A 25,367-nucleotide genomic window follows, 5' to 3' on the forward strand; every position below is an offset into this window, starting at 1 on the left:
TCAAAATTTACTTACCTGTATAAAAACAAGTGAAACTGACGTTACGCAGCTATGTGAACAGCCATTCATCTGAAACTTTCGTAGTTGTCGTCTAGTGGCGCTGCCTTTCAAATAGTCTGGTCGGTGCTTTGCTCTACCGACTCCCTATCGAGTTAAAGTCAAATCGAAAACGTGCCCCGCGCGAAAACCTGCCCCGGTCTCCCCTATTGCAGAGAAGTTATGCTGGGCCATGTTCGTCTTTTTAGGGGTGCTGTAGGTCCAGACTTTCTCTTTACGGACGACGATACACGGTCACACTGGAGCAATGAAGTGTCAGACACACTGCAAAATGAAAACATTCTCCGTATGCAATGGCCTGCTTACTTACCCTACTTAAATCCAATTGAATCTTGGGAGACGTGTTGCGCAAAGAATCGTCCCTTCCAAAACAGTACAAGAACTCAAATCCGCCTTGAGAGAGGAGTGGGAAAACATCCCCCAAGCACTCCTCAATAATTAGTGGGGAGTATGAAAAACAGATGTAAAATGTGCGTTAGTGTTCCTGGTTATCATACATCATATTAAAGTACTCATGTCTCCATCATTCTGACCTAGAACATTTTTTTGTGTTTGTTTGAAAATCTTCTGAGTAGGATTATTTTTTTATTTTTAAGCTTTTATTTCATTGATGCAGTAATATCTGTATTATTTTGTACTTATGTTAAAGGCACATCATCCCTACTAAGTATACACTTCGTTCTGATTCTTTAATCATTATCTATTCTTAATTATTCTAAAAAACGTAATTGTTCCTTAGCAATTGTCAAGCAGTGTACTTCAAAAAATAAGTTTTACACTTAAAGTTATCTATAAAAATTAAAACATTGAAAATAACTAAACGCGTCTGGTGGACAAAATTTTTTTTGGCTCTTCTGAAAAGAGCCAATTTTTACATTCGTTAGTTCAGCATGGTATCGACGATATTACGCCATAAACAAACTTATTAAGTTTCAAACTGTTCAACATTAATTGCACCAATTTCTCTTAATAACTATAACTTTTTAAAATGAACTATATACCTACTTTTTTATTTAAAAATTTTTTTAAGCACTTTTCCTAATTTGAAAATGCATAACCATTAGTTTCAAACTTTTTATTGACTCTGTCATACTTTCAAATTTTAAGTTTTAATTCACTTTCCAGCCCAAGAGGAAAAAGTTGAAAGTCTGAGTCTTACCCCCAAATTTTCCCTACATGAACCTTTTTTGCAGATCTACGGAGTCGGAGGGAAAATGACCAACTCAAACTTCGAAAATTTTAGAGCATTCAACGCCGACTCCTTTACCTTGAAATTAGTTCGACTCCAACTCTCACTCCGACCCCGCAATCACTGGCAGTGTTACGGGCATTGAGGAAAAATGATTCCGACTCCGACTCCTGGAATTATTAACCTACAAATCCCGACTCAGACTCCTTCTCTCCAAAATCAGTCCGACTCCGACTCCGCAGCATTGCTTTTTTACACTATTTTAGCACAAAAAAAATGCATATTAAAAAAATAGAACATAGTTTGCAAAAAAAAAAAAATAAATAAATAAATAAATAATAAATCAATCAATCAATAAATAAGTAAATAAATAACAAGACTGAGTCCGGTACAAGTCTGTAAGTTGGTTTGATCGATCTCGAAGGAGCAATGTTGACTTTTGAACTAGACTTGGTCCGATCAAATGATTACAGCGGTCTGGGCTAAGCGCAGCTTTTTGCAGGTTTTACTTTAAATTAGAAACATGAGTTTCGACTTCATGATAACACCTGGAAAAAAAAGAAATTCGGAAGCAAAATGAATATTTTCAATTGCTTTTAACGCATGGTTTATTTATTTATTTATTTACTAGCTGACCCAGCCACGCGTTGCTGTGGCAAAGAAGTTGGATTAAAATAAACTTGAACTCATTATTTTCATAGAATCAAATAAATATTTTTAATACAGCTTAAAATAGTATAGCCGATTTTATAACATATGAGATTGATAATGGGCGTTATTCAATGTAAAAACGATTCCTAAATGTTCCTGGAAAATTATGGGCAGCTGATGTGGCCAATTTCTGCCAGTATCATGTCAAGCCAAAACCCGGAAAGTTTTCCGATAAAAGTTAATAACCTTCCTGAAATCATCTCGGAAGCCTCTTGAAAAATTCGAAGATCTTCCCGTTTGAAGTTAGTCGTGTTTCTGGAACTTTAGTGTAAACTTAGGAAGGAATACAAAAAAAAAAGCGTAGCACCTTTCTGATTTATTAAGGAACTTCTATAAGCAGTAATGCAAACATAGCCAAAGCTTAGCCAGAACTGCAAGCAATTATCGAAAATTTTTACTCAGTAACGTTTCGGATTTGTTTTTTTTTTTTTTTTTTTTTTTTTTTTTTTTTTTACCGTGCAGGCTGAAGTTAGTACTTATTGAATTCAATAAGTACTAACTAAATTTTCTATGGAAAAAGCACTATACTTACGCTTAGTAAATTTTGTAAGTATAACTTCCTCAAAAAAAAAAAAAAAAAAAATAACTTGAAAGTGATAGTAAATATCGAAACTGATTGTAAAATAACCGAATGTAGAAACTAAGGGTAAACCACCATACACTTTTAGATTCTACACTACATTTTATTCACATTAGCTTTCTCTATAGTTTGTAATCAATATCTTCTTTACAAAATACACTAACTTAATTAAAAACTTATAAAAATTAAATTTTTTCAATGAAGTAGATAACATTGACTTCGAACTATTGTTTCTATTATTTGAAAACGGAAAACTGTCTAAGCACTAACTTGCGCACAATGTTCTTGATCAACCAGTCTTTTGCTAATACGAAAAGTATGATAACTTTCCACGTGTGAGTAGGCAGTATTTCGTTGGCCATAAGAGAAATATTTATGTTTCAAGTACAAACCGAAAGAAGACATTTTTTGTTCTTTAAATCTATTTATGGTCTTTGCAAAAGCTAAACGAATTAAAAATTGAAGCCTTTCAAATGTGTTTGAAAATTATGACGCTAATAATGGATTACGTGGCAACACAAACATTTCTCATTTAAACTTTTCCGACAAATATTGTTGACTTTTAATGCAGAAACGTGTACCGTTGCGTAATTTAGGTGGGTTTAAATCGCGAAAAAGAATAAATTGTTGAGCCAATTTTCAACCGGAAATCGTGTAGACGCATTCCTGGTGTATCCAGGGAATTTAAAAATTCATTTGGAGTGTTTACTGCTTTGTTTTCATCGACAACTGTATAGGCTTGTTCAGCATCAATGGGGAGCTTTTTTTTTAAAGCCGTCAGTAATGGCTCATTATTCGCAATAATTGTAGCTAAGAAAGAGTCATTGCTCTGTTGTTATACGTTGCAAATCAGTGTTAATTAAGTCGGTGGCCCAACTATCAAGTGACCGCATATCATAATAACTAAGTGGCAAATTTGAAATTGAAACGCAAAAACCTTCAGTTAAAACTAAAGCTTCATATTCATCTCTGGTGTAAAATCTGGATTTGGACATTTGTGCGTTTGTTAAACTTTATGAAATACGTCTTCAAACGTGAAAGTAATATAGTTTCTCCTTAAAAAATAATGATTTTGTTGGATAGTATGTCGTCAAAATTGTTTTAAACAGTTGACGAATACTGTTTCTCCTTATGTAAACCTGCATTAGAAAGTGTCAACTCCCAATGACTTTGTGCTACCAATAAATACAATTTGCGACATGCATCAGGATATGTATTTGACAGTCGACAATTGACGATCCACAAATATTCCTGTTTGTTCGGGAATGTTTACCGAAAACAAAACTGCTACAAGAACAGCGCGATTACAGAGGCAATTATGATTTTAAAAAAAATAAATTTATCTGGAAATAGACTCTCAATTAGTTCACTTTTCGTCTCAACGGCAGTGCAGAAATTGTCTGGCTATTTGTTGTACTGTATATTTTGATACAGTTCAATTTCACCGTTTCCAATACTCAGCAATTGCTTAGAAAATACTTATGCGATTAGATTATTTTGCGTTTATACTCGCATGTTCATGGCCAATCGCATTATCTCGTCATTACGCTATAAAAAACGTTTTTTTTAAACATGCGTTGATTTCATCGGAATAACTGGTAATGTCTGCCGGAAGTCCCCAGACAGTATTCAGACAATTTCGCCTAAAAGTTTATCGTTGCCATTCAAATCTTGCATAATCCTATGATGTGCTTCGAATGAATGCTTTTACTCATGAGCCATAGTACACTTATCCCAAATTATAATTTCACTCTCTTGCAATGCTACAGCCATACCACATCTTTTATTTCTTTATTGTACACATTGCGATTTGCTTGTTATGAATATCTAATAGGCAACTTTAAAGCTGAATGTGCTGTTCGTGTACCATCTAAAAAAAGTAGCAGCAATGCCTGACGATGCAATTGTCACTGCAATTTTCTGTTGCGAATGTATCTTTGCAAGAATTAATGATATTAAAAATTTCCTGGGGAACAAAATAAAGAAAATAATTGTTTTCCGCTTAAATTCATTAACTTTCCTGAAATTAACCTGGAATATTTTTGAAGAATTCAGTAGTCTTCTTGGTTAAAAAGGCAGTTATGATTCTGGCACCTGCAGAGAAGCCTAACGCAAGATTAATATAATAGCCCGGAACCTTCCTGCTTTTCTAAGAAAGCTCTCAAAGCATTAATACACGCATTGCCAACGCGAAGACAGACTCTCAAGCAAGTAGCTCGAATGTAGTTCCGCTGCAACTCTTGCCAAACTTCGTGATCCAGATAACTTTTCGCACTCATTGGGTGTTGAGTCAATCTGGACAAACCGCAATCACTCCGAAACCGATACACCTATTAAATACGTTTAGTTAATCTTGATACTGGTGGAGAAAAATACTTTCCACAACGGTGTGAAATCTGCAATTTGTAGCAATTCAAGGAAACGTTTTGAAAAATATAGTTGATTTTCTCAGGGAGTAAATAATAACCTGTAATATCCCGAAACGTTATATGGAAAATCTAAGCAACATCTCTGAGTTTTCTTTATCATGGTGTTTTTAGCAGTAAGTCATACGATGTTCGAGTTATATCGATTAAATTACTTACACCGCCATCTATTAAGAATTTTTAGAACTAAACAATTAATTCACACTATTATTGCATAATTAAAATGAAATTTGCAGTAAAAAATTATAAAAACTATTCTATCTTTTAAGTTGGACCAAATGACACATAGATATGAAATTTGAGAAAAATCGGTTGAGTAGTTTCGGAGTTTACCCCGAACAAACATCGTGACACGAGATTTTTATATATATAGACTAGCTGACCCAGCCACGCGTTGCTGTGGCAAAGAAGTTGGATTAAAATAAAATTTTACTCATTATTTTGATAGAATCAAATAAATATTTTTAATAGAGTTTAAAATAGTATAGCCGATTTTAAAACATATGAGATTGATAATGGGCGTGATTCAATGTACAAACGATTCATAAATGTTCCTGGAAAATTATGGGCAGCTGATGTGGCCAATTTTCGCCAGTATCATGTCATGCCAAAACCCGGAAAGTTTTCCGATAAAAGTTAATAACCTTCCTAAAATTATCTCGGAAACCTCTTTAAAAATTCGAAGATCTTTCCGTTTGAAGTTAGTCGTGTTTCTTGAACTTTGGTGTAAACTTGGGAAGGAATAAAAAAAAAGAGCTTAGCACCTTTCTGATTTATTAAGGAACTTCTATAAGCAGTAATGGAAACATAGCCAAAGCTTAGCCAGAACTGCAAGCAAGTATAGAAAATTTTTACTCAGTAACGTTTCGGATTTTTTTTTTTTTTTTTTTACAGTGCAGGCTGAAGAAAGTACTTTTTGAATTCAGTAAGAACTAACAAAATTTTCTATGGAAAAAGCACTATGCTTACGCTTAGTAAAATTTGTAAGTATGACTTTGGCCAAAAAAAAAGCAAAAATAACTTGAAAGTGATGGTAAATATCGAAACTGATTGTAAAATAACCGAATGTAGAAACTAAGCGTAAACCACCATACGCTTTTAGATTTTACATAACATTTTATTCATGTCTGCTTTCTCTATAGTTTGTAATCAATAACTTCTTTACAAAATACACTAACTAAATTAAAAACATAATAATTAAATTTCTCAATGAAGTAGATAACATTGACTTCGAACTATTGTTTCTGTTATTTGAAAACTGAAAACTGTCTAAGCACTAAGTTGTGCACAATTTTCTTGCTTAACCAGTCTTTTGCTAATACGAAAAGTATGATAACTTTCCACTTGTGAGTAGGTGTTATATGGTTGCCCATGATAGAAATATTTATGTTTCAAGTCCAAACCGAAAGAAGACATTGTTTGTTGTTGAGATCTATTTATGGTCTTTGCAAAAGCTAAACGAATCAAAAATTGAAGCCTTTCAAATGTGTTTGAAAATTATGACGCTATTAATGGATTACGTGGACACAAACATTTCTCCTTTAAACTTTATCGTCAAAATTGTTGAATTTTGATGAAGAAACGTGTATCGTTGCAAAATTTAGGTGGGTTTAAATCGCGAAAAAGAATAAATTGTTGAGCCAATTTTCAACCGGAAATCGTGTAGTCGCATTCCTGGTGTACCCAGGGAATTTAAAAATTCAGTTGGAATGTTTACTGCTTTGTTTTCATCGACAACTGTATAGACTTGTTCAGCATCAATGGGGAGCTTTTTTTTCCAGCCGTCAGTAATGGCCCATTATTCGCAATAATTGTAGCTAAGACAGCGTCATTGCTCTGTTGTTATACGTTGAAAATCAGTGTTAACTAAGTCGGTGGCCCAACTGTCAGGTGACGGCATATCATAATAACTAAGTGGCAAATTTGAAATTGAAACGCAAAAACCTTCAGTTAAAACTAAAAGTTCATATTTATCTCTGGTGTAAAATCTGGATTTAAATATTTGTGTGTTTAGTAAATTTTATGAAATACGTCTTCAAACGTAAAAGTTATATAGTTTTTCTTTAAAAAATGATGATTGTGTTGGATAGAATGTCGTCAAAATTGTTTTAAACAGTTGACGAATACTGTTTCTCCTTACGTCAAACCTGCATTAGAAAGTGTCAACTCCCAATGCCTTTGTGCGACCAATAAATACAATTTCTGACATGCATAGGGATATGTATTTGACAGTCGACAATTGACGATCCACAAATACTCCTGTCTGTTCGAAAAAGTTTACCGAAACCAAAACTGCTACAAAACCAGCGCGATTACAGAGGCAATTATGATTTTAAAAAAATTTAATTTATCTGGAAATAGACTCTCAATTAGTTCAGTTTTCGTCTCAACGGCAGTGTAGAAATTGTCTGTCTATTTGTTGTACTGTATATTTTGATACAGTTCAATTTCACCGTTTCCAATACCCAGCAATTGCTTAGAAAATACTTCAGGGATTAGATTATTTTGCGTTTATACTCGCATTATCTCGACATTACGCTATAAAAACGATTGTTTTAAACATGCTTTGATTTCATCGGAATAACTGGTAATGTCTGCCGGAAGTCCACAGACAGTATTCAGACAATTTCGCCTAAAAGTTTATCGTTGCCGTTCAAATCTTGCACAATCTTATGATGTGCTTCGAATTAATGCTTTTACTCATGAGCCATAGTACACTTATCCGAAATTTTAATTTCACTCCTCTCTTGCAACACTACAGCCATTCCACGTTTTTTTTTTTCTTTTAAATGTTACACATTGCGTTTTGTTTGTTATGAATATCTAATAGGCAACTTTAAAGCTGAATGTGCTGTTCGTCTACCATCTAAAAAAAGTAGCAGCAATGCCTGACGATGCAATTGTCATTGCAATTTTCTGTTGTGAACGTATCTTTGCAAGAATTAATGATATTTAAAGTTTCTTGGGGAATAAAATAAAGAAAATTATTGTTTTCCGTTTAAATTCATTATACTTCCTGAAATTAACATGGATTATTTTTGAAGAATTTAGTAGTCTTCTTAGTTAAAGGAAGTTATGTTTCTAGCACCTTCAGAGAAGTCTAACGCAGGTTTAATATAATAGCCTGGAACCTTCCTGCTTTTCTAAGAAAGCTGTCAAAGCATTAATGCACACATTGCCAACGCGAAGACAGATCTCAAGCAAGTATCTCGAATGCAACTCTTGCAAAGCTTCGCGATCCAGATGTCTTTTCGCACACATTGGGCGTTGAGTCAATCTGGATGAACCGTAATCGTTTCAAAACCGATACACCTATTTAATACGTTTAGTTAATCTTGATACTGGTGGAGAAAAATATTTTTCACAACGGTGTGAAATCTGCAATTTGTAGCAATTCAAGGAAACGTTTTGAAAAATATTGTTGATTTTCTCAGGAAGTGAATAATAACCTGTAATATCCCGAAACGTTATATGGAAATTCTAAGCAACATTTCTGAGTTTTTTTATCATGGTGTTTTCAGTAGTAAGTCATACGATGTTAGAGTTATATCGATTAATTAACTTACACCGCCATCTATTAAGAATTTTTAGAACTAAACAATTAATTCAGACTATTATTGCATAATTAATATGAAATTTGCAATAAAAAATTATAAAAACTATCCTATCTTTTAAGTTGGACCAAATTACAGATACGTATAAAATTTGATAAAAATCGGTTCAGTAGTTTCGGAATTTACCCCGAACAAACATTGTGACGCGAGATTTTTATATATATAGATTTTTGCCTTTTCCAAATTTTTCGCCCTTCCACCTCCCTTAGACATTTTTCTCAGAAAGAACCCAGACCCGATGCATTACTAACCCGACATTTAATAATCTAATGATTTTTTAGTTGTGCCAAAAAACCCGATGTTTAGTAAATCATTCTCATTTCTTCTTCATTCCCAGCAAAGCTATTATGACTGATTGAGCTTTTACAAACGCATAAGGTCTTTTTCAATAAAATCTAGTGTTTCTAATCTATTTCACGAAGAAGATATGTAAAAAACGTAAGTTTTAAAAGGTTGCGATTTATTTATGACATTCTTACACTAAATTTCAAAGAAAGTATTGAAATATCTCAAAATTTTCATTGTTGTTATCAATTGTTCTCCTTACAATAACGACAATACCAGTGGTGGATCCAGAGGCTCTTTTGAGAGGGACGAACGACTAATGCATTCTTAGGGAAGGGGGGGGGGGGGTGGAATAATTAAAGGAAATACAATTTTCAAAAAAATTAAGAACTGAAGCGTTTTTCTTTCTTTTTTTTTTTTTTTTTTGTAGAACGTATATCATTCAAAGAGTTTGAATGGAAGTTAAAAGTATTTCGATTACCAAAAAATAAATAAATAAATAAATAAATAAATAAAATAAATACATAAAAAATAAATAAATAAATAAATAAATAAATAAACAAATAAAAATAAATAAATAAAAATAAATAAATAAATAAATAATTGAAGAAAAAGGAAGAATTTCTGCTAGTATTCTGGATTCGTTATCCAAATTAAACACTTTAACTTTTGATTCGTTTGAGGACTCGTGAATTATTTTCAGTAGCCATTTAAGTTCTCAATCGTACTTATTTCTTTATAAAAGAAAGGTTACAGTATCAAGATGGCATCTCCTTTTATCAGTTTTCGTACTGAACATAATGAAATACAAAAACTGTATTTGTAAATAAAATTTGAAGATATGGATTTGTTTATTATTTGAGCTGTTTAATATTCACGCATAAGTAGGAGTGTTTGTGGGCTCTTCCCCAAAATTTTTTGTTAGGAACGCCTTTTTAGACTCTTTGGTGGTTAATAGGAGAAAGGAAGGTTTGGAGGTCCCTCTCTGGAAATTTTTTAAAATTTATGGGTATATTTTCGAAAACACAATTGTTTGCCATCTTTGGTGGCTTAAACTGAAAAGATGAGATTAAGAAGTTTTCCTCAGTCGTGTTTTGATATTAGAGCTCCAAAAATGCAATTTTAGCTATCTTTAATGATGCAAAGAACAAGGGAGTTCGGGGTCTCCCCCCCCCCCCCCCGCGAAGAATTTATTGGAATTGAAGTCTTAAAAACGCAATTATAGGCCACCTTTGATGACCTTGTAGAAGACAGGGTTCAGAACTTTCCTCAAAAAATGTTTCGATGTAGAAGTTCTAAGACTTTAGACGATCTTTGAATGATGTTGAGAGATGAGGAAAGAAGGACTGGGGGCTCCTCTCTGGCAATTTTTCAAAATTGAAGTTCAAAAAACGCAGCTGTAGGCCATCTTTTATGATGTTGGGGGAAGGAATTGGGTTCAAAACTTTCGGTTAGTTGAATCATTTTTTCGAAAAATTTGTCTGCCAACTATTTGACTGGCGGTTTTCGTTGTGTTCACACGAGGCAACTTAGTTGAATCAACTTTTATTTTAATAAGCAGAATTTATTCTAGTAGCTACACCACAACACCGTTGAAACTGAAACAAGTTGACTCAGCGCGTTTACTTGTGTGTATAGTGAACGTTTGGAAATGTCCCAATGAGAGGAATCAACTAAAAAGTTGCTTCAATTCATCGGGATGAGAATGGTAGCGGCACACGTGTCTGGTGTGCTCATGAGTTGACTGTCATGTTAAGGATGCCGGGAGATTCCTTTATTATTCTACCTGGTGTCGCTTCCTGATAACAACCAGTTCGAAAGTTGATTCAGCTAAGTTGCCTCGTGTGATGGAGGCCGAAATCAGTGTAAAGTAGTTTTGCTTAAAACCTAGATTTTCTATAATGCTTTTTGAATAGTGTCACTTCTGTCGCCAGGGCACGATAGGTCGAGTGCTATGTTTTGCATGGTTTCTTCTTAAATGATTTTACTTTCTTCTGTAGCTAAAGTTTCTGGTCTTCCTGCCAATGATACCTGGATTATCGCTAACGTGCAACAAGTAGGTTATTATAGAGTGAATTACGATAGGGAGAATTGGGAGTTATTGCTTACACAGCTTTTAGAAAATCACAAGGTTTGTATAACCTATTTTCGTTTCAATGTATCTATTGAATTTTTCGAAAAAAAGAAACAAAATTAATTTAAAACTTGTTAATTCTCTTTTCGATTTCAATTGTGACTCAGGCGATACACGTGGTCAACAGAGCTCAGATCATTAATGACATCCTAAATCTCGCAAGGTAAGTGCTTTCCGGAGTGTTTTTTTTTTTTTATAATATCCTGATTTTCGAATTAAGTTAAAATGTGAAATAATAACAATCGATGCATAGTATGATTTGGGAGATATTTTCCAAGCTTTAACAGATGGTAGTACATGTTAACCAAACAGTTTTCGCCAGAGTTTACCAGGCATTAAATGTAGCATAAAGACGGCATTGTGCCTCACAGTGAAACTGAGAAGATAGCTGTAAATGCAAGAAGTGGCTTTGATATCTGCCTATAAAAATACTTTTATGTCTTTGCATCTGTCCAGACTGGCTCTTGGTTCACAATCGCATACAGCCCGACCAAGGGGATTTTGATGCTAGTGCTTCGTTAATTTCGATGTCGACTACTTCGATTCGGTAAACTTGCAATACCCGCAAACTAATAGATGTGTTCATTTCTGCCAAAAAAACAAATGTTCGCTCTTCCACCTCATCGGTTGTTAAGCCTTTCTTCACATTTGGCATTTTTATGACGCGTGGCAGCAAGGAAGAGTCTATTGGGTACGTAAAAATTGCGTACTTTATTTTCGTTCAAAAACTAAAGTTTAGTTTTATATTTAAAGAGAGGAAGGTGCTCAAGGAGTAAGCACCTCAAAGCACCTTTAGTTTATTTTTTTACTCGGCAAAACGAGATGAATAACACTTGGTTTTGTGTGTAATACTGCCATTTGGTAAGGTTTTCCTCATCTGTTTTGAATTAATTTATCGCCATTTGTCTTGAGAGGGAAAATCGCATGCATTATGTTTGTGTTGCATTTGTAAAAAGTAGATTTTTATATCTGACACGTATTCAATTAAGGAGGCATAAAAAGTTTGGTATAGAGGCTAGTGAAGCTGGTCATCTTGGCCATCCTTGCTTTAAGAAAAATTGATACAAACTGAAGTACATCTTCAAAACTTGAAGTGTTTTACATAGGTAGTCCGTTTCGGTTACCAGATTGCAAAACATTTTGATAATAAAGAAAATTAAACACATAATATTTTTTAAACTCTGTGAAAATCTACTGTTAACTTTTAATGTATCAAAAAAGTTCATTTCTTCTTACTAACTTGTTAATCTTGGACTACATATCTTGCTAGCTTTTTTGATCAGTTACAATTAATGTTAATTTTATAAATCAAATGTTGATCTTAATCTCTGTATTACTGAACTTAGAAAATGCATTATTGTGCCCTACATGTAATGCATGTAATTTTTAAGCGCAGAACGGATCAAGTTGATTACGCACTGGCACTGAACATGACGAAGTACCTTTACCAGGAGCAAGAATATTTGCCATGGCAAGCAGCTTTTTCGACCTTCAGATACATTGATATGATGCTCTCCAAGACAAAGGCACATAAATCCTGGCAGGTACTTTTGCTTTTGTTTCATTTCTTGAGGCATTTCAAATATTCTTTCTGAAGTAAAATACGTTGTAACAGCATACAACGTACAATTTTGGAGTAGATACTGATGTACTGCCTGCTATCGATCTGTTTAAAAAAGAGGATCTTAATCCCAATCAATCAGCTTAACGGTTAGTTCTTGTTGTATAGTTTGTTCCAGTAACACTATTCTACATTCAGAATTTATCCGGTTAAAAAATATTTTACTTCCTTTTTATTTCGTTGTGTCACAAACAAATATAATGTTAAAATGTTCTCTTAGCTCTCGTTTCCTTAATAAAGAGGAATTATTTTTATGATACGGTGACATACATGCTATATTGGTACTGTAATTTATTTTCCAATTAATATACCAACAGTCAGGTTATAATAGCGTCACCTCAGGACAGCAGTAGGATATCTTACTACTATTTCTAGGCTTAGATGTCTTACTGCTGCTCTGAGGCAACGATGTGTCTCTCAACATCCAAATTAAACTCACAGCAGGATTCTGAATCACAATTGTGTTGTTACATTAAAATCAGAAAAGAAAACTTGTATTTCAACGTGGTAAATGGCAGCATAATAAATAATATTCTTAAGGGTGTTTTTGAGGGTGTGTGAGGGGGGAGGCTCTTCCTTACTACTGCTTAAAACTGCAAAAATAAGGCACAATTTTCAAGGGTTTTTTTTTTTTTTTCACCGTAGTCGGCATAAAAACAAACAAACATTTTGGCTCTTTTCAAAAAATTATCCTTAAAAAAAATCAAATTTTGGAATTACCACTGTCAAGTGAAATGACTTCGGATCAGCTAGCTGCTATTAAATCATAAAATGTAGGATTGTTTTCTACAATTGAAAATGCAAGGATAAAGAAAATGTGAGTTTATGCTCTCGAAGATTGCTTTAAATCTACTTTTACGAACATATTTTCGTAATATAAAATGCGTTTTAATATAATATTTTTTTTTGTTTTATGTACACAAAATGTGTGTTATTTATGAATATTAACTTTTTGATATTTCAACTACTAATATACATTTTAATGTAATATATTTTTTAGAATTACGTTTTGACTTTGATGTCACCTTTGTACGCAGACTTAGGATGGACCAATGAAGAAAATAGTGACTCCGTTCTTACAAAGTAACCATTTAAAAAAAAAAAATCTCTCAAAATTTAATTAGTTATCTTTGATGTTTTTTTGTTTTTTGCTACAATCTTGAGGCTGCTGTTTGTTCTTTAAGATTATGTACGTATTTATATATATATATTGAACAGTTAATTTATTTTTAGCAAATTAACGTGAGTCTAAAAATAACAATGAAAATAATAATTTATCTGTATTGCTCTGATAATATCATGATATTGTGGTTTATGAGATGAAAATGAACATTTTTGCTCAAATACAAATAATTTTGGGAATAAAATATTAAAGGTCATAGTAAAGCAAAATAAAACTAGCCCCTGAAACATTTAAATAATTTAGATTTCGTCTTATTATAAATCCTAGGTCCATAAAGGTATAAAATTTGTTCATTGAATATGAATTACTGTCTCAAATATTGGTTTTGGATCATTAAAAATTACTCACTTTATCTATTCTCGAAACTAAGCATTCTGGATATTTTTCTCCCAACTGCTTCTTTTGAAATTAAATTAATAGTTAAATGAAATTTTGTTGCAAAAGAGCTCATGAAATCGTCTTATATACTGAGTCTGATTACTGAAAAAAATCGAGAAGTTTCAGCTTTCCATCATTGTTTTCAGTTGGGCCTAAAAATGAATGAAAAATATTAAAAATTCCAGTTTCTTTTGAAATTATTCTGAATATTTTATCAATTTTAAATCTTTATTTTTCTGTCTGTGCGTTCGTCAGTACGGAGTCATCAACATAACGCTAGTTTATGGCAAATTTGGTGAGATATTGCCGAATTGTTGCCGAGTGCGTCAAAGAGCACGGCGCCAACTTTTCCAAGAAATCGCCGTGTTGGACGTCTACGGTTTAACTTCGAGGAGGAGAGTAAGCAAAGCGAGCAGGGACCGAGCTTCCGTAGTGAAAATTAAAGTCTAACCTGACAACAAAAACTTAATTTAATAAATATACGAGGGTTAATCGAAAAGTAAAGTTCCCCTCAATTTTACAAACATACAGCACTGTCTATTCTCATTAAAATTTACATCGTTGGAAAGAAAAACGTTTCTTTATTTTTATACATAATCGACATCTTTTTTGCATTATTGTCGACGGTGCCCTAACTTCTCTATCGAGTGTCACAGAATTCCACCGCCAACTCGCTGAGGAAGTATTTCACCCCTTTTTTGACTTCGTCGTTGCTCCGGAAACGTTAGCCATCTAAGTGTTTCTTAAACTTATGAGTAGGAAACAAGTGGTAATCACTAGACTTGAACTCATTACTGCAAGGAGAGTGGGACATGGCAACAAACCACTCCGTTCTTGATTGCAGTGATGCTTCCTCAACGGGTTGGTGGTGGAATTCTGTGAAAACTCGATACAGAAGTTAAGGCACCGTCTGCAATAATGTACAGAAAAAGATAACGAATATTTATAAAAATAGAGAAACGTTTTTCTTTCCAATGATGTACATTTTAGTGAAAATAGACTGCTTTATATATGTAAAACTGATGGGAACCTTACTTTTGGATCAACCCTCGTACTGCAGTATGTTTTAAAGTTTCAATGTTAAAGAAGTAAATGAATAAATAAATGATAGCAACAATAATACAATAAATAGGAAAAAAATGAAAGAATTGATGAAAATTCCCTTATAAGATTAATATGATTATGTTTTGCATTTTAGGAAAAGTTTGGGTGCGACAAAAAAAAAAAAAGAAATGTCACGCCCATAAACACACATTTTCTAGATTTTTCTATAACTTCTACTGATAATCTCAAACTAATATTGGGTGATAATTATGTTAGATGCGAACTTTATCATTCCTTGTTTTCATCAAAATTCAAATGGCATTGTTGATTAAAATATAAGCAACTGAAGTTCTGTGAACGTCACGGCCGTAATCATGGATTGTCCCATAAGTGCTTTTATTGGAAGTATATTACCATCTCTCGATAAAATTGTCTAATTCTTTTTCCATGAAAAAACACGTTGGTAACGGACTTGACAAAGTAGGAAGAACAAAATGTTTTGTAAGATACCTTGAAAAAAAATTATCAGGAATAATCTCAGAAGTTTAAAATTAAGATGGTTTGCCTCTTGAAAGGTCTCCATTATTTCCCTTTCATAGCAAACAATAAAAGGAAAAAATATGTTCCTGAATTCAAAAATAAAGATGAAGGACAGCTATTTTTTTTAATCTACTAGATACAAAAGTCTCGATATTTTCAATATAAAAATGTGCAAGTGTTTTTTTTTTTGGTTTATGCATATATTGTCGCCTCAGAGCAACAGTAGGAAATCTTACTGTTATTTCTGAGATTATATGTCTTACTGTTGCCCTGAAGCGATGATATGCTTTGTAGTGTACCCTAAATAAATGTAATATTTACAGTTCTAGTTAAATAGAATAAGGAGAGCACAATCAGCTTTTCACTGTGGTGGAGTATATGTACGAATATTTGGAAACAACCCAAGCAACTTGTTCAGTTTTTGAGATTAAAAAAAACTTTTATCACACAGATTTCTCAGGAAGAATATATTGAAGTGGAACTGCAATTATGGTAATGAAGATTGCGTTAATAAATCAAGACTTATGTTTCAAGAATGGACAAAAGAAATGGCAACAAATGTAACGTTAGTACCATCTATTTCAGTCATTTTTACAAGTCATTTTCTAGTCAATAATTCGAGTCATATTTCGCAAAAAAAAAAACTTTCTATCTAATCTACCCTAATGAGATAAAATATTATCGTACGTCGTATATAATTGCAGGTATATTTTTGAGATCGATCTGCTTTGAAAAGCAACATTTTGAGGCATCGCTTCTCGGTAATTATGTTTTGATTTTAATAGGATATCGCACTAATGATGAAATGGTCTGCGTTTCCTATGTTAATTATGTGGACCATATTTGAAGTGAATGTAAACATGTTTTTCCTTTAATTGGATAAGAAAAAGAAATGAGAAAAAGATACTGGATATAATGCTTTTTTTTTTTAAATAAATTTTCAGCACATTTTTAGAAAATGATGGATTTTTTTAAATCTTTTAGCCAGAAAAGTTTGTTTTAGCAGTCTTTTGGTTAAAACGTTTTGCACAATGAAATTGAGTAAAATGTGATTGCTAATTTCAAGATGGTCAATGAATTAGACCATTAAATATAGGAAAACCGTTACACCTGAAACGAATTCCAGCGGATTTTTTTTTTTTTTTTTTTTTTTTTTTACGGTGTGAATATTATTTATAGGAAGTAGTATTTATAGGAATAAATGTTTGTTAGTTCGATTTTATAATATAATGCATCAAATTGTACAGAGTGTGTATAAAGTCTTGCATTAAAAAAAATAACCAACGTTTATGCATAATGTTTTTTTATTTCGATCTTTATGTCATAAAGTCCCCCCCCCCCCCCAACATTGCTACAGAATTAAATAAAGACATGTAGATGGCGCTAACGTCGAAAACTAAAAATGGCTTTAATGAAAGAAAAAAACTCTCAGAAGCGCCTAGAGGGATTGATGAGGATCAACTCCCAGAATCTTTTTTTAACAAATATTGCTAATTCTAATACGACAGTTAATATCCAAAAAAAAAAAAAAACTGCTGTGATCAAACCCTCACATACCAGAAAGTAAATTCTGGCTGCGCTAGTTCCTGGCGTGATTTTGGAACTCGTCTGAATCTTCTCAGAAATACGAAAGGTGCGCACATGGAAGTGTATTAACTTAGAAAAAAAAAAAACCTTTTGAAAAACAATTATGTGTAACTCTGAAGCATGTAGTTTTTTTTTTTTTTTGAGTGAACCTTCTTTTTCCGCGTAAGAATTTTTTAACCCCGATTACATCTTTTCTCCAAGCTTGAAAATATCAAAATAATGACTTTTACATTCAGTGGGATATTTTTCCCAATGCAATAAAATTAATTAATAAATGTACCAGAAAATATTATTTTAAAAGAATGAGAAAATAATGATTCAAATAGATCTTAAGTATAAACAGTAACTGGAAAATAGTAATCAAAATAAGTTCTTGGATTTGTTTTTGAAATTAAAGTGCGAAAAAGCAGTTTTAACTGCTATTTTTTATTACAGAATAGCAACAGATGATCAAGAAGTGGTATTGTGCACAGGAATTGCGAAGGGAACTGTTGAAGAATGGGAACTGATGAGAAAAAGATATTTGAAAGAAAACTTCAGGGTTCAAAAGAACATTTTTTTGAAGTCACTGGCATGCACAAAAGAAAAAGAACTACTCAAAAAGTAAGCACTTCTGTGATTAAGATAAATAAATACCTTTGTGCTGAACAGTAAAGTAAGACAAACAACGTTAGAAAAAGCACAAATTTGCCAATTACAGCAGACACGTGTTTCGGCGTTACAGGGAACGCCTTTTTCAATGTAAAAAATAATGAGCTTATGAATGAAAAGACATCCGACAAAAGCCAAGAGCAGATAAGCATGCAGCTTAAAAGATAAAAACAGCGGATTAGCCAAGCACCAATGACAAAGTTATAAACCGATCAGGAACCAACAGGAATGCAAGCAAAGGCCAAGAGCTTTCTCTTAGGTACAAAACCCAGAAAGAAAGAATTCAATTTGACAAAGATTAAGCCGAAGCTTAAACAAAAAGAAAAGAAATTGTCAGTAACTGTGAACCGCAAGAAAGGAAAAGCGGAATGGAAAACCATGAAATAAAATAAACAGAAACAAAAAAAATTCGAAACAAGGAAAAATAATGATAAATAGAAGAAAATTGGGGGGGGGGGGATGTCAACAAGACAAAAAGGTAAAACTAAACAAAGGAAGATAGATAAAAATGAATGGGAAAATAGGGGGGGGGGATGGGGGAAAGGACAGTATTAAAGATATGTTAGCCAAATGTTGGAAAAATATGGAACTGCACTAAGATCTTTAACTAAGTTTGAACTGTTTCTCAAAATATGAAAGGATTCCCAAAAGTCAAGATCTGATGAATTGGGGCATTTTTGGATAATCTGATAAGAGTTAAAATCAAAAGAGTGATTCGAATCCCAACAATGTTGAGCAATACTAGACTTATTTAATTGTTGTTTTTTCACATAATTTTGATGCTCTTTCAAGCGAATTTTTAAAGCACGCCGAGTCTGTCCAATATAGGCAAGTTTACAACTACAATTTATTCTACAAATTCCACAACAATTAAGAGGGTGAATAGGATCTTCAAGAGAAGAGAATGAAAATTTATTAATAGGAGAGAACACCACCTGGAATTGGAAACGTTTTAGAATCTTAGCAACCTGATAGCTTACAGATGGAAAGAAAGGCAAAACAACCAAATTCTTGTAAGCTGTCAGGTTGCTAAGATTCTAAAACGTTTCCAATTCCAGGTGGTGTTCTCTCCTATTAATAAACTTTCATTCTCTTCTCTTAAAGATCCTATTTACTCTCTTAATTGTTGTGGAATTCATAGAATTAATTGTAGTTGTAAACTTGCCTATACAACTACAATTGACAAGATCTGATGCCCCAATCAAGACAAGATCTGATGCCCCAATTCATCAGATCTTGTCTTTTGGGAATCCTTTCATATTTTGAGGAACAGTTCTAACTTAGTTAACGATCTTAGTGCAGTTCCATATTTTTCCAACATTTGGCTCCTATAACTTTAATACTGTCCTTTCCCCAGTCCCCCCTTTTTTCCCATTCATTTTTATCTATCTTCCTTTGTTTATTTTTACCTTTTTGTCTTGTTGACATCCCCCCCCCCAATTTTCTTCTATTTACCTTTATTTTTCCTTTTTTCCAATATTTTTGTTTCTGTTTATTTTATTTCATGGTTTTCCATTCAGCTTTTCCTTTCTTGCGGTTCACGGTTACTGACAATTTCTTTTCTTTTTGTTTAAGCTTCGGCTTAATCTTTGTCCAATTGAATTCCTTCTTTCTGGGTTTCGTACCTAAGAGAAAGCTATTGGCCTTTGCTTGCATTCCTATTGGTTCCTGATCGGTTTATAACTTTGCCATTGGTGTTTGGTTAATCCGCTGTTTTTATCTTTTAAGCTGCATGCTTATCTGCTCTTGGCTTTTGTCGGATGTCTTTTCATCCATAAGCTCATTATTTTTTGCATTGAAAAAGGCGTTCCCTGTAATACCGAAACTCGTGTCTTCTGTAATTGGCAAATTTGTGCTTTTTCTAACGTTGTTTGTCTTACCTTATTTCTGTGATTATTCTCAATGTTTTTTTAAAAATATGATATAAAAAAGTTTTCTTACTAATATGAAAGAAAATTATGACAGTGCTTTTGCAAACTTTTTAAAACATTTGCTCGGAAAATAGAAAGTAGAAATGAAAAAAGGAAAGCATATTTTTGCTAATCACTCAACAACCAAAGTCTCTTCCAACGGAAAGAAATTTTCATTGGCTAAAACCAGAGCCGGATTAACATCAATTTACGCCCAAAGCCAAACTTTGATATTACACCCCACCTCATATATCCGAACTCTATCGAAATCGTATCCCCCCATCCCCCCCAGCCATTACCAGAGGCTTAGTAGCGCAAAGTGACAGTTAAAGATTTCCTGCTTCCACCCTGTTTGACAAAATGAGGGATGGATTTCTTTCTTTGTTTACTTTCGATGATGTACAAAAGAGGGGAGTTTGGGGTACTCCCCCGTAAATTTTTTGAAATTGAAGCGTTAGAAATGCTTTTTTAGGCAGTCTAAGGCTATTTTAACGGAAAGTAATGGCCTTTGGAACTCGTCCAGGAAAGTTTTCGTAACTGAAGTCCTACATGCGTAATTGTACGTTATCTTTTATGATGTTGAAGAAAGGGATGAAGTCAGGAACTCTCCCCCCCCCTTCCCACGTAAAAATTAGTTTTTAAAACGAAATTTTCGGCGACCTTTAACTAATGATGTTGGGGAACGATGGGAGTCGGGAGAGCCCTCCTGAAATTTTTTTGAAAATGAGGTCCTACTGCGCAACTTTAAACGATTTTATTTATTAATTTATTTATTTGATGTAGGGCGTTTGGTGACTCTAGCGAGAAAACTTTTTGAAACTGAAAACCAAAAAATCGTAAAACATCTTTTATGATTACCGAACATAGATGGGGGGCAACCATTCTTCACCAGAAAGGTTTCAAAATTGAAAACCAAAATACGAAATTGGAAACCATCTCTGATGACATTACGAGAAGGAATAGGGTTCGGTAACTCTCTTCCATAGTTGTTTCGAAATTGAAGTCGTAAAAACAAAATTTTGGGCGATTTAAATATCTAGACTCGTGAATTTCTTGATGCACTTTTGTTTTCCATTCTTTTTTTTACCTTAGAAATATTTAGAATTCCTGGTGTCTCCAACCTTTCAATGTTCTGAATCACTCTTTCTATATATATTTTAATTTTCTTCTATTTAAAACATATTTCGGGGCATCCCATGTATTTTTATCCGTTTTTTTTTTTTTTTTGCGATCTTCGTGGTGAAATTTTGAATAAATACATTCATAAAAATAATATGTTGGAATCAAACCCCGAACCCCGATAACTTACATCATTTTTTTTTTTGCCTCCTCGAACCTGTGAGTCCTTTGGGAGTCAAGGTCGACGCCCTCTTGGAAGACCCAGTCCGCCCCTGTACAAAGCTATATTTTAAAGAAAATACTGCTCAAGTCAAAGACATTGAAAATTATCTGCTTTGACCAGAAATGGAACTCGACTCTATCATTACGCCCCTTCCCTATCCTCCAATTGCTTTTTTTCTGCCTAACGGGCTGGTTGCAATCTGTTCTAGTTGAACTTTGCTTCTTCATTTTTACTAACGCGCCACTTTTTTTTTTCCAACAAGATGTTAATTAATTTTCTTTTTAACTGGAATGTGCGCCTTTCGGCTTGCGCCCTTAGGCCAGGGCTTAGGGTGGCCTATTGGGCAATCCAGACCTGGCTAAAACTAGTTAAATGAAAAATGCAGAGGAACTATGAAGTTAAGTAAAAAAAAACTTTTCATTATATAAATGAAACAATCTTAATATAACTTACTCAAAAAATGCAAAAGTATTTCCATGCATATTAAATGCTGTTTTCGTACTTTTGAGCTTATATTTATATATATATATATATATATATATATATATATATATATATATATATATATATATATATATATATATATATATATATATATATAAATATATATATATATATATATATATATATATATATATATATATATATATATATATATATATATATATATATATATATATATATATATATATATATATATATATATATATATATATATATATATATATATATATATATATATATAAAAGTTACTGTTATTCATTTTTAGTTTTGACGTGTGTTTTGTTTAATTTGCTTCTAGTGAAAAATAAAAATTACTTTCAAATTTGTATTGCATTCCTTTCATTAAAAAGCATGAGTATGTATGCTCGTGCAAGAATGTTAAAAGTTATATATTTTTAATTCATAATTTTTCATGAATTTGTAGTTTCGAGGAATTTTTAATTAAGAAGAGAGAACAATTTCATCACGTAGAAGAAGTTGTGCTTGCAATGTGCGAAACCATAAAGTCATTTTTTAACTTGAGTCAGTAAATAAAAGAATAGAAGTTTCTTCTAGAAGAAGGAGATAGAAGAAAAAGAATAGTATCTTCTGATTTAATCTTTCTTTTGCTATTATATTAATTTATGTAAGGTAGACCGGGGCACCTTTACGAGGACTTTTTTCAATGAATTTTCTAATTTTTATGTTTGAACTTAGGAAATTTCAGACATTGTGGTTTTATAAAGCAGTTAATGAAGTTAAAATTTGTATACTCAGACGTTGTTCCGCTTGTGTTTTTAACCGTAAAAAAAGTATTTTTTTGAGCCCAAATCAGTTGCGTAAACTCGGGGCATGTTTATGCATCGAGTGGGGCACGTTTACGCATAATAAAATTGATACCAAGTGCTATAGATATTTAATCAAATTTAAATGTTTAATTTTTCTTAAAACACTTTGAAAATGAGAAAATCACAAATAATCAATTAAAGAACATTTTATAGTCTACACTAAAATCATAGGGCTTACTGCTAATTAAAAACAGAAACTATTTATTCATCTTCTTCATCACTGTTTGATTTAACTAACAAAAATAAAGTAATTCCTTTTCGTATATTGTCATGGGACTGCGTTATAACATCTAAGACATTGAACCCTGTCTTGTCCTTTTTTCGATTGGTTGTGTGCTTTCAAACAACAGATGCAAGCACAATTTTCTACTTCGTAAACTGAATCGTTCATTAATTTCGTTTTTACAGAGTGCGCTAACTGTTTCCCTGTCGCTGGTTTTGGTTTCATACTTTTTTCTTTGATGTCTTCTATTTCTGCTTCATAGACACTTATAAATTTTAAAGTAATTTCTCCTTTTTTTTTTTGGTCTGCCCATTCTGTTTTTTTCTTAGTAGCTTGTAACTGCTTTTGTCTGAGGGCTTCTTTATTTGGAGTATCAGTTGGGAAAAAAAAAACAAAACAGGATGCTCACAATCCTTTTATGATTCCTAAGCTTTGGTCCTACTTTTTCAAGTGTATTCAGTTGGAGTAAACCATATGTGAAGATGTGAAAGGCCTAGTGGGAGAAATACTTGTATTATCCCCCACTAGGTTGTCACTTTTGATGTCAAAATAATGATAAGCCTTTTCATTATTTTGGCATGTAGCGTGGTTCTCAACGTAATGTCATACCATCTTTAACTCCTTAAGACCGAGGCCGGCCGTATACGGCTTTGTAACTTAGATCCGAGTCCGCCCGTACCCGGCCGAGTTCTGCGAATTCAGGGGTGGTGGGTAGAAGAAGACACCCTACTGCGAGACCTCCCCGAAGAAGACCCTTTCTTCTAGCCGATAGCTATTTAGCAAGTGATAGCGACAACTGCATGAATGGGGAGCTGCTAATAACTTGATGTCGCTTGGCTTCCTCAAAAAATGAGAAAAGATGAATGCGTTGTACGATTTCGTTTCAATTTCCTCCACTTCTAATCCTCACTTTTTTGTACCAATTTTTTAAAAATAAATTCTATTCTAGGATTTATAAATTAATGTTTTGTATAATTTTTATGATAATTCGTACAACATTAAAGCACAAACTTTGCAAATAACTGCATATACATGCTTCAGGTTTACAAGGAACCTCGAAACACGGGTGTGCAATTACTACTTGCAATATTTCGCCATCTATTAACCTTTTCTATTTTCATTATTTTTATTTTCAACCCAAATGTAATTATTTCTTTCCAGTTTTAGAAACTTAAAAGTATTACTCAGCAAATCAGAGCTTGGAAGGCATCTAAACAAAACAAATCTGCCCAGAGCTTTAACTTGCTCGTGAAAATATACTGCACCCCACCACACAACTGTTACCCAAACAGTAGCGCCCCACAAAAAGTGAGATAGGAGGTCATAATTCCATAAGGACTTAAAACACACATAACATGTAAAAATGTATGCATGGGTCAACCAACTCCAGTATTCAGGTCGCACGGGTGACTATAGAAGATGCCTTAGATACTAGTTCTCTCAAAATGGTCAAAAGAAATGAATTTTGTTACGATATTATACAATTTACAAACTACCGTATTATCCACTTTACCTTTTGAGTTCAAAATTTTGAGTAAAGTGATGCTTGCTAGCAATATAATATATATTTGCACTTATAAAAATTTAATCACAAAATAGCATTTCCTAGTTTTCTTCTGAACAACATGTTATTCATTAATTTGGGAAATTCAGTCAGTTTGTCAACATGTAAATTCAGAACCATGATTTACAAAAAAAAAAAAAAAAAGGTGAAAAATGACAATCTGTTTAAATCTTCAAAAACAGTTGTCTCTGAAGTGGGATAAACAGAAATTTCTAATGGCGCTAAGTCACATTGTAATATTACTTTAACGATTGTAATGTAACAAGCACCAAAAAATCGGATTTAATTCTTTCCTAAATTCATTTAATCAATTTAAAAAGACATTATCTCTTGCTTTCAGTAGCACATCCCACTACTTTGTTTCCTTGAAAATATAAATTAATTGCTAAATTCTTCAAACAAATTAAAGTACATATTTACTTCTGTATAAATGGCATTATTCAGGAAAACATCATCAGAATAAATTTTAGGGAATATTTCTTTAAAATCATGTCATACAGCATTTTACTTACTGATAAATATAAAGAAAATCTAAATCTGTGCTTCTACATCTGTTGCATTTACACTTTTAGCACTAATTTAGAATTAATTGATTTTTTAAGAGAAAACAAATGTCACCTCCTTCCCCCAATATGAAATTGTTGTCAATAATAATTAAGCGATTTCAGAGTTGCATCAAAACAAGAAAACTTTCGTTCAGTACAGATTTATCTATCTTGCATTTCTATGTTAAAAAGTTGTATGCTCTCATCTTTATCATATTCGATTAGCTAGTTATATACGATAACCATGGCAACTTGTGTGTTTGTGGGTTGGAGGGGCGGGGGGCAATTTTACCTTACTTTCAAAAGTAAAGGGGCCCTGCCCTCTAACTTTTCAGAGTTAAAAAATTAACAATCGACTGAAAAATTATTTCTACTCGGATTGATTTTACGTATTAATTTATTTTGCGGGAATAAAACCAAAAAACTCCAAAAAAAAAAAAAAACTGAATTTT

The 25,367-nt window shown here is 32.8% G+C and overlaps 1 protein-coding gene across 1 annotated transcript in view; it reads left to right on the top strand.

Annotated features, from left to right (window-relative positions):
• Nucleotides 1-25,367, top strand: part of LOC129218812 (thyrotropin-releasing hormone-degrading ectoenzyme-like) — a 126,299-nt gene that overhangs the window by 88,271 nt on the left and 12,661 nt on the right. The window contains exons 14-19 of the mRNA XM_054853134.1: nt 10,863-10,993; nt 11,104-11,159; nt 12,393-12,540; nt 13,618-13,700; nt 16,214-16,327; nt 17,785-17,952. Of these exons, the coding sequence (XP_054709109.1) occupies nt 10,863-10,993; nt 11,104-11,159; nt 12,393-12,540; nt 13,618-13,700; nt 16,214-16,327; nt 17,785-17,952 (700 nt within the window). The remainder of the gene's footprint in view (nt 1-10,862; nt 10,994-11,103; nt 11,160-12,392; nt 12,541-13,617; nt 13,701-16,213; nt 16,328-17,784; nt 17,953-25,367) is intronic.

This window comes from Uloborus diversus, chromosome 3 (assembly GCF_026930045.1).
Source record: "Uloborus diversus isolate 005 chromosome 3, Udiv.v.3.1, whole genome shotgun sequence".
NCBI lineage: Eukaryota > Metazoa > Arthropoda > Arachnida > Araneae > Uloboridae > Uloborus > Uloborus diversus.